Source organism: Copadichromis virginalis, linkage group LG12 (genome assembly GCF_057382275.1).
Source record: "Copadichromis virginalis isolate Kocher_CV1m ecotype Utaka linkage group LG12, C_Virginalis_male_GT1.1, whole genome shotgun sequence".
Classification (NCBI taxonomy): domain Eukaryota; kingdom Metazoa; phylum Chordata; class Actinopteri; order Cichliformes; family Cichlidae; genus Copadichromis; species Copadichromis virginalis.
In genome coordinates, this window is record NC_140629.1 from 15,627,322 (window position 1) to 15,637,636 (window position 10,315).

The 10,315-nt window shown below is 39.6% G+C and overlaps 1 protein-coding gene across 1 annotated transcript; it reads left to right on the plus strand.

The window, feature by feature from the left end:
- Positions 1-999: 999 nt before the first annotated feature.
- Positions 1,000-5,705, plus strand: LOC146696692 (uncharacterized). Its single transcript, XM_085474143.1, has 4 exons — positions 1,000-1,062; positions 4,224-4,362; positions 5,011-5,199; positions 5,358-5,705. Exons 2-4 carry the CDS (start codon positions 4,260-4,262, stop codon positions 5,492-5,494), a joined length of 429 nt encoding a protein of 142 aa, XP_085330269.1. The 5' UTR covers positions 1,000-1,062; positions 4,224-4,259; the 3' UTR covers positions 5,495-5,705.
- The last annotated feature ends 4,610 nt before the right edge of the window (positions 5,706-10,315 follow it).

Below are 10,315 nucleotides of genomic sequence, written 5' to 3' on the forward strand. Positions count from 1 at the left end.
GAGTTTCTCAGTCTAAGAAAGAAAAAAAAGGAAACTGTAACAGAGACCCTCAGCCAAGGACAAAAGGACAACATTAGCAGCTGCAACTGATATGATTTTATTACAAAATAAATTCTATTAGCAAGAATTTCTGATTTTGTCTTCATTCTCTTCTTATTTTCTGTAGGTGGTGTGTTTTCAGTTTTATTAACTTTATTTGGGAAAGTGTAGGTTTCCAAGGAAAGAAAGAGAAAAAAACAGAGCCCAAGTGAAGAGTGTGTGTGTAACCTATATATGTGTCTGTTAGTATGAGGAAGCATCCAGTTACAATCTCTATCTCACACACGGGAAACCTGAGGACTGTTTATGGCATCTTTTTACCCTCTGGCTGTGCAGAGTTTAAGCTGGTACCCGGTGAAACTCCATCTCTGCAGGTTTAATATTTAAAGACTGTTTAGAGTTTGGTTCCCATAAGAGATCAGGATCATCTCGTTCTCCTGATCAGCACAGCAGCACCCTGGCCTGAATCACATCGAAGGGATCTGAGCTGCTCTGACAACCAGGTAGTTCTGCTTTTTTCTCTCTCTTTTTTACTTTTTTGTATTTAAATATACATTCATTTGCATATTTTTACTGTTTAGTGGATGCTGTTATAGTAAATTTGCACAAGTTTAGTAAAGGAAGCTGAAGATTTGTCCTGATACGGCACAGTGAAATGAGAGAATCTGAAAATAAAAATAGGTCCACAATGAAAGTTTGGGATTTTCAGTTTTTCCTGTTCTGAAGCTTGCAGCTTATAGTAGCTTGGAGTGGCTGACTGAAGGATTACACTCCTTGAGTGAAGCTGCTGAGTGGGCATTTAGACATCTGCACATAGTTTGAGGGCGCGATTGAAAGTTCAAGATATAGATCAAAATATTTGAGGATTTTCAGTCTATAAGTTCATTTTTTTTAGCTTTCAAAATTCAACATGATTTTTCCTTTTTGTGTGTTTCAGACGGGTCCACTCTCATGTGTCAACTTAACAGAGATCAACCTAAAGAATACACTGAAAAAAAGGGATTGTCCATCTCTTGGATTTATGTAAGCATCTTGCGTGTATTTAACACAATTGCCTCATGTTTTAAAGTTAAGTGTAACTATATAGTGTAGAAACTACATGATATGCAGAGAGGGTAGATTAAATTGTTCATATCATGTTCGAGTGAAGTAAGTCAATAATATATCAATGTTTAATCTCGCGACACTGCATGGGATTTCAGTCTCGTGTGCTTTGGATCGTGGTGTGAGGAAGGCATCCATCTCAGTCAAGTCGAGCAGCTGCCTCTACCTTTTTCGGTATACCGAAAAATATAAATTAGGTGGTTGTTAAATTAAAAAAGGCTACCTTGTAATTTGAACACAAAAATGTCATGTTTTGAGCCAACCATCCCTTTAACGTTAACTAGTAATGACTTCATGAACTTCTTCACAAATAAAATTCTTATCATTAGAGAAAATAATGCCAATAATCATCCCACAGATGTAATATCATCTACAGTTACTCTTAGTACCATTGATGTTAAGTTAGACTCTTTTTCTCCAATTGATCTTTCTGAGTTAACTTCAATAATTACTTCCTCCAAACCATCAATGTGTCTTTTAGACCCCATTCCTACAAAACTGCTCAAAGAAGTCCTGCCATTAATTAATTCTTCGACCCTAAATATGATCAACCTATCTCTAATAATCGGCTATGTACCACAGGCCTTCGAGGTGGCTGTAGTTAAACCTTCAAAAAGCCATCTCTAGACCCAGCAGTCTTAGCTAATTATAGGCCAATCTCCAACCTTCCTTTCATATCAAAAATCCTTGAAAGAGTAGTTGTCACACAGCTAACAGATCATCTGCAGAGGAATGGCTTCTTTGAAGGGTTTCAGTCAGGTTTCAGAGCTCATCACAGCACAGAAACAGCTTTAGTGAAGGTTACAAATGATCTTCTTATGGCCTCTGACAGTGGACTCATCTCTGTGCTTGTCCTGCTAGACCTCAGTGCAGCATTCGATACTGTTGACCATAATATCCTATTAGAGCGATTAGAACATGCTGTAGGTATTACAGGTACTGTGCTGCAGTGGTTTGAATCATATCTATCTAATAGACTCCAATTTGTACATGTAAATGGAGAGTCCTCTTCACACACTGAGGTTAATTATGGAGTTCCACAGGGTTCGGTGCTATAATTCTGTTTACATTATACATGCTTCCCCTCGGCAGCATCATTAGAAGACATAGCATAAATTTTCACTGCTATGCAGATGACACGCAGCTCTATCTAGGTAACACACACCAAGTTGTTAAACTGCAGGAATGTCTTAAAGACATAAAGACCTGGATGGCTGCTAACTTTCTGCTTCTTAATTCAGATAAAACTGAGGTTATTGTACTCGGCCCTAAAAATCTTAGAAATTTTTAGGGCCGAGTGGTATCTATCCAGATTCTTACTCTGGATGGCATTACCTTGGCCTCCAGTAACGCTGTGAGGAACCCTGGAGTCATTTTTGACCAGGATATGTCCTTCAACGCACATATTAGACAATTATGTAAGAATGCTTTCTTCCATTTGCGCAACATCTCTAAAGTTAGAAATATCCTGTCACAGAGTGACGCTGAAAAACTAGTTCATGCTTTTATTACTTCCAGGCTGGACTAATTCATTATTATCAGGATGTCCAAAAAACTCACTGAAAAGCCTTCAGCTAATCCAAAATGCTGCAGCAAGAGTCCTGACAGGGACTAGAAAGAGAGAGCAGATTTCTCCTGTTTTGGCTTCCCTTCATTGGCTTCCTGTTAAATCCAGAATTGAATTCAAAATCCTGCTCCTCACATACAAGGTCTTAAATCATAGGTGTCAAACTCTGGCCTGCAGGCCAAATTTGGCCCGCAGCCTAATTACATTTGGCCCGCGAAGCCATACCAAATTACTATTAGAGCTGGCCTACAGGTATTATACAGCTAATATATATATATTGTTTAGTATTAAGCTTTGCTTGTTCCATATTCAGTTTTTCAGCAAAACGTGTTTGAGTCCATAAGAAAAGATTCATTCTTATATCTGGAGGAATAAATATATTTCAATAAATATTAACGTTAGCCCGCGACTTTGTTCCAGTTTTGAATTTTGGCCCACTGTGTATTTGAGTTTGACACCCCTGTCTGAAATAATCAGGCCCCATCTTATCTTAATGACCTTGTAGTACCATATCACCCTATTAGAGCACTTCGCTCTCGCTCTGCAGGCCTACTTGTTGTTCCTAGAGTATTTAAAAGTAGAATGGGAGGGAGAGCCTTCAGTTTTCAGGCCCCTCTTCTGTGGAACCAGCCTCCAGTTTGGATTCGGGAGACAAACACTATCTCTACTTTCAAGATTAGACTTAAAACTTTCCTTTTTGCTAAAGCATATAGTTAGGGCTGGACCAGGTGACCCTGAATCCTCCCTTAGTTATGCTGCAATAGACGTAGGCTGCCGGGTTTCCCATGATGCATTGAGTTTTTCCTTTCCAGTCACCTTTCTCACTCACTATGTGTTAATAGACCTCTCTGCATTGAATCATACCTGTTATTAACCTCTGTCTCTCTTCCACAGCATGTCTTTCATCCTGTTTTCCTTCTCTCACCCCAACCGGTCGCAGCAGATGGCCGTCCCTCCCTGAGCCTGGTTCTGCTGGAGGTTTCTTCCTGTTAAAAGGGAGTTTTTCCTTCTCACTGTCGCCAAAGTGTTTGCTCTTAAGAGTGGTTAGTTGCTGGACTCATGAAATTCACAAGATCGCACAAGATTTCAAACTGCAGGAAAATCACTGGAGTCATAAGAGGCAGACAACTACACACACACCACATGTATGCTGTTGCTATTTATTGTGGTGTAACCTGTCAAGGACAAAAACGTACAGAAAATTCTGCATCAAGCCTTGAAATCATAGCTACAACATGTAGTATTTAAGTGACCAAGTAGTATTGGGGTAAAAGTTATTGAATAGTGTTGAAATAAAATGACAAAATTGTGAAGGATTAAAATATTCCAAGAGCTCAACTTACTTCATCTGAACATGTTTCAATTATGCTTTATCAACACAAAATGCACAGGTTTATTGAATATGAATAAGTTGTGTTGTTTTAACTCAGTTGTTTCTGCCAAAGCAAAACAGTTGTGTGCAACCAATGTCCACTATTGAATGAAGTAAATCCAACATGGCCTTTTTTTTCAGTGTAGCAGTGACCTGCACCACATATTTATATACACAATGTACGTGAACTCTCCCGGAGCTGAGGGTGGATCCTATTCACTGACCTTCCTGGGAAAGAAAGTAGGAAGACATCGATCTGTAGCTCCTGCAGGCAAGCAATGTGAGTTTAAAAACAAAGTCCCATTACTAATGGCTTTTATTTGTATGCATGGTGAAAACAGCATCCTTGGGTTTTTTGTTGTTGTTGTTGTTGTTGTTGTATCTAATATCACATAAGAATAGAGCTGACAGAGGGTATTGGGGGCAGACAGATGAAGTTGGACATGGGTTAAATATTTCAGCTGCTTGGCTGCCTCCTTTGTAAAGCATTGAAGCAGCCAGTGCATTGAAAAAAACAGAACACATTGTTCCTAAAAGAACCTGGTTGAAAATCTAGATATGAGAACCTGTGGAACCAGATCGAAGCACATGCAAGCACACATACTCACTGACAAGTACACAGACTTACATGGCAGTTGCATTAATAACTGGTAGCCACTACATCTGAATAGAAATCACACCAGGTGTGTTTTTCACAATTATTTTTTATGTGCAATTGAATTCTCATGGGTTTAAAGGTCTTTATATCCCATGAAGATGTTATCAGTACCTTAAAGCTGTGTGTCCTCATGCTGCACCTCCTTTTTTGTTCTTTCACCTTTTCTCTGTCTACAGCCATCAAAAGTCTGGCAGTGGAGGGAAGGATCATACCTCATCTTTTCATTTTACTGTCTGTATTTAAAGTTCATATGTAATATGTTTCTCTCAGTTGCCTGGGAGACGACTTTCAGGTCTGCTTGCCCCGAGGACCGTGTGGTGTCTTCGAGGGTTGCTAAAGTCCCTGTGGCAGCGCAGATGCTGGAAGAGCTACCAGGCAGTGTACCAGAGCTTCAAGATGAAAGGCCATGCCCGATTATTCACAACACACAGCTTGACCAGTATGAGAAAACCACAGCAGGTCAGACCAGCTGACTTTCAGTTTTGCCCTGTTTTCTGCCTTTTACCGCTGGGCTCTTCTATAGCCTGCTTTTAGACTCATTCAACTGGATAACTGTGTTTGTATTCCAGTAACTTCCTCTCCAATTCCTGACATAATTTCTGTTTCTCTGCTGAAAGGTGTTTCTGTGAGGAAAGTTACAACACACCCACATTCCTGTACGAGGAACAAAAGAGGGGAGAGGGTGGGATGGGTTCGGCATGACACGGAGAATGATGGAGCTGTCAAACAGGGCCAACTTGTGGAATATTTTTGATTAGGCTGTGAGTGGCAAAGCTTCGAACTGAGAGAGAAAGTAAGCCAGAACTAAGTTTTTAGTTAACTAGAACATATTAATTGTGTTATAATCTACTTTTTGATTGCAGCCTTCAGAAATGTAAATAGACATTAAACTGAATACCATGAATCACTCAACATAAAAATGTAAGACATGTTTGGAATCTTAGAAATAAAATGGAAATGTTTCCAAGTGATTTATGTGTTTTCTTTTTCCCAAGAGTCCTTCCATGTAAGTGCAATAACATGATCATAAATGCGTTATAAAAAAGAGACGCCATGAGAGTACAAACCTCAACCAGGTTAGCTCACTCTGAGCAGTATTTACTTGTAGGACAATAGTATTGTATGGGTGGACGCTCCCTTAGAGTAGAGTCACTACTCCTCCACTCGGCTGGCCTGGGAATGCCTTGGTGTTCCCTGGGATAAGCTGGAGGAGGTGGCTGGAGAACAAGAGGCCTTCATTTTTTTTCTATCTAGGCAGCTCATTCTCTTGACAATACATTGTGTAAAGATAGTTAACATGTTGGGCCCAACTTGAAAAAAAGTCAGATGTGAAATGCAAAAGTGAGGTCAGAGGTCAAATGTCACATGATATTTGGATACCAGCTGAAATGTGACAGTAAGAATCCCCATATATCAGTATCATAATCTGAATGCTCCCAATACAAACCGATGCAGTAGAATTTTAAGCATTCAAGAAAAAAATAAAATACATTTTATTGAGGTTTAACCTTATTTGACCTTGAAGAAAAGGCCCAAGGTCCAAAGTAATGTTATATTAAGAATCCCCATATATTATTCCATAAATGCATATACGCTGTCAATGCAAACAATGACAGTAAGAAACATTTTTAAATGCTCTTTATGGCATTACTGTATTATCACTTTGACCTTGAGATCAATGCATTGAGCTTGAACGAGAGGTCAGAGTTCAAATGTGACATAATATTTTAAACCTTTCTATGCTACCTTTTATATATATATGTTGACAGTACATGGGCCAGCACAAGGCCAGTTGCAGACACACCGGTGGTCCTGTGCTGGCCCATGTGTGGATTACCTCTGGCAAACCTGATCTGGGCCACCAAACGGCCGTCATTCTTTGCGGTATGTGGGCCATGTGTAAGTTGTGTGCAGCCACGAGCTGCAAGCCATGTAATAGCAACATGTGCCGGAATATAATAGTGCGAAAGTAACATGATGAAACTCTGTTCAGACAGTGCCTGATGCTTTTATATGCTCCCAGATTACTCAGTGTGTTTTATACAACATGCCACATTTACACACTTTCTCTAAAACGAGTGCTTCCTAACTACATTCATACACATTCACGACATGCAGACTGGAAGAACTAGGGATCGAACCTCTAACCTTCCAATTAGTAGGTGACCTGCTCTACCTCCTGAGCTACAGCCACCTACAGGCAATGACGAGTAAACCGTCACTAGGTTTTGGATAAAGCGTACACTCACAAACCTGTCAAATCTGCATTTGAAACGTTGGCTACCATAGCAGTATAGTATTGCAACATGGCATTTGGGTCTTCTAACTAAAATAGGAAAATAGGAACATAAATAGTGCCATCATTGCCAGACCTGGCCCACTTCTGGTTGACATACACTCTGCCACGACACCGGTCAGTCAGAAGTGCCAGCTTGATGCTGGATCCAGGGAAGACCTGTTTTCTATGAGCCCGGCCACATAAACCAAATCACAATCGAGCCAGATATGGCATGCCATCACATCGACAGTGCCATCTATGGCAGGCCTGGCCCATATCTGGGTGACATATGTCTTATCATGCCAGAAGTCAGCCAGCAGTGCCAGCTTGATACCAGATCTGGGCCAGACCTGCTTGCTATGTGGGTCTACAAGCAAGCTGGGTAAAAAAAAAAAAGTAGACAAGCAAACAATGAAAGTATTTCACAAGCTTCCACCTGTAAAGTATCATTACTATTTAATTCTATATATACATACAATACCAGTCAAAAATCTGGACACACCTTGTCATTGAATGTTTTTCTTTATTTTTTACTACTTTGTAAAGTGTATATACTAACTAACTATAGACGTCAAATATATGAAGCAAGATCTATGAAACTACGTCGGAAAGAAATCTGATTAATAACTCTAAATATTAATCAGATTAATATTTCATATTTGTGAAAGTCACCACTCTTTGCTTTGCTGACAGCTCTGCAAACCCTTGTGAGCTTCATGATGTAGTCACCTGAAATGGTTTTCACTTCACAGGTGTGCCTTGTCAGGGTTCATTTGTGGAATTTCTTGCCCTCTTAATTTCGGCTGGGAGATCAGTTGTGTAGTGCAGAAGTCAGGTTGGTACACACCTGACAGCCCTATTTGACAACTCTTAGAATTCATATAATAACAAGAACCAATCAGCTAAGTATAGAAAAACGACAGTCCATCATTACTTTAAGAACTGAAGGTCGGTCAGTCTGGAAAATTGCTCACGCAAGGACCGCCCCTAAAAAGGAAGACCAAGGGTCACCTCTTCTGCTGAAGATAAATTCATCCGAGTTACCAGTCTCAGAAATTGCAAAACATCTCTACATCAACTGTTCAGACGAGACTGTGTGAATGAGGCCTTTATGGTCAAATAGCTGCTAAGAAACCACTACTAAGGAAAAGTGTCCTGCCATGTCTTTGTGCGAGGCAGAAAAGGTGAATGGACAGTCTCTGGTTCCCACCATGAAGCATGGAGGAGGAGGTGTGATAGTGTGGTGGTGATTTGCTGGTGACACTGTTGGGGATTTATTCAAAATTGAAGGCACACTGAACCAGCATGGCTACCACTGCATCCTGCGGAAGTTTGCATTTAGTTGGATCATCAATTATTTTTCAGCAGGACAAAGACCCCAAACACACCTCCAGGCAGTGTAAGGCCTATTTGACCAAGAAGGAGAGAGATGGAGTGCTGCACCAGATGGCTTGGCCTCCACAGTCCCCTGACCTAAACCCAGTGGAGATGGTTTGGGATGAAATGGACCATAGAGTGAATATAAAACTTAGTTTTGGGTTATTTCACATGCTTTTATTTACTACATATTTCCATATGTGTTCATTCATAGTTTTGTACCTTCAGTGAGAAATGTAACGTAAAGAGTCATGAAAATAAAGTAAAACCATTAAATGAGAAGGTGTATCCAAAGAAAATTGTATATATAAATTATATAAATATAATTAGATAGTTGGGTGAAAATTTACAATTTTCTTCACTTAAGCGACTTAAAAAAATAGGGAAACTGTTTATGTTTACACAGGGATTACAAAAAAAGCTTCCAATAGACAATATGTGCTTACAGAACCTGTGCCTTCTGCTTTTTCATATCTATTCAGTTTTGATTGCAACTCTCCAAAAACATGTGTTTAACTGTTCAAGCTGTTGCTTATCCCCAAACTCTTTGGATGAAGAGGTGGGCCGCGTTCAGGCGCTGGATCACTGCCAGCCGAAGGAAACACAATGGACAAGAGGTCAACCAAGGTGCTGTAAAAAAAAAGAAAAAGAAAAGTGCACTACCTACAATATCCTACAAAGGATATTGTATGAGAGGAAATGGGGGTTATAGTGTGTGTGTGTGTTTCCCCTGCAGTATGGGTGTTCAGTTTCTGCTTACACAGTAATTGCGTTGAAGTAAAAGTAAAAAATGCAACAATGTAAAACAGTCTGTGACAAATCACGAAAAAATTTAAAAAAAATACGTAAAGTAGCAATAATAAAAGTGCTGGTGAAGGTGACCGTGTTTTATAGTGCACAACATTATTAAATTTCTAAAGCATCAGTGTTAAAGCAGCATCTCACTGTTGCATTTGGATGAGGAGTAGCTAGGTTTTATAAATCCCAAACTAAGGCCAGAAAACCTCAAAAGCTAAATCATATCTGATATGCTGAGACAGGAATAATAATAAAAAAAACAGCTAAGTACAAAAAAACAGAAATACATGCGAAAAATACAAAAAACACTTTCATTTTAAGGAATCAAAGGACAAAATGGTTGGGAACCACAGATTCAGAGCAAAAACATATATGTTAATTTAATAGTACTTTAAATTTGCAATTTAGTTTCTTTCTCTGCTGTGAGACGAGTGTGACAGTGGGTGTGGTGGAGTGTGGAAAAGTTACTTTTTATTATTGTTAGTTTTAATACAGGGAGGAGTATGAATTGTGAATCTTGCGACACACCCCTGCATTCATGTCCTAATTTGATTTGTAATTCATTCTCTAGGCAGACCTTAAATTGGCTATCTATAGAATATACATAAATGGACAAAGAGAGCACAAGTTAACATAGGAATACAAGCAGATTATTCATGGCTGCATTGTTGATCCCTTTTTAGAAACTGTTTCAGTGAAGTTTTATGTGCCACATGCTGATTGCCCAACATGAACTGGCAGACAATGCAGTCTATCTAGTTTGTGCGTTTGCTTTTACAAGCTTAGTCATCATTTTAACATGATTTCCAAGTATACATTGAGAACTTTACCTGTGTACAGATTTAAAATCATGCTCCTTGTGCATGGCACTAGAGAGATAGGTTTGCTACTAATTATCACTTTAACTAAGCCCCATTCTCTGTAATAAACAGTCATTTGCAGCGTGCTCTTTCTGCAGGCTCATCAGAATCTCAGCTGCCAGGCAGGAGTGATGCAGATCAAGTTGGGCAGTCACCAGGTGGCAAGATCTACATCCCCTATGAGTCTGCTGAACTCTGCATTGCTCAGGTAAAACAATGAGGATCATCACAGGACAGTCGTGCAGACCAGTGGAGTTTTATT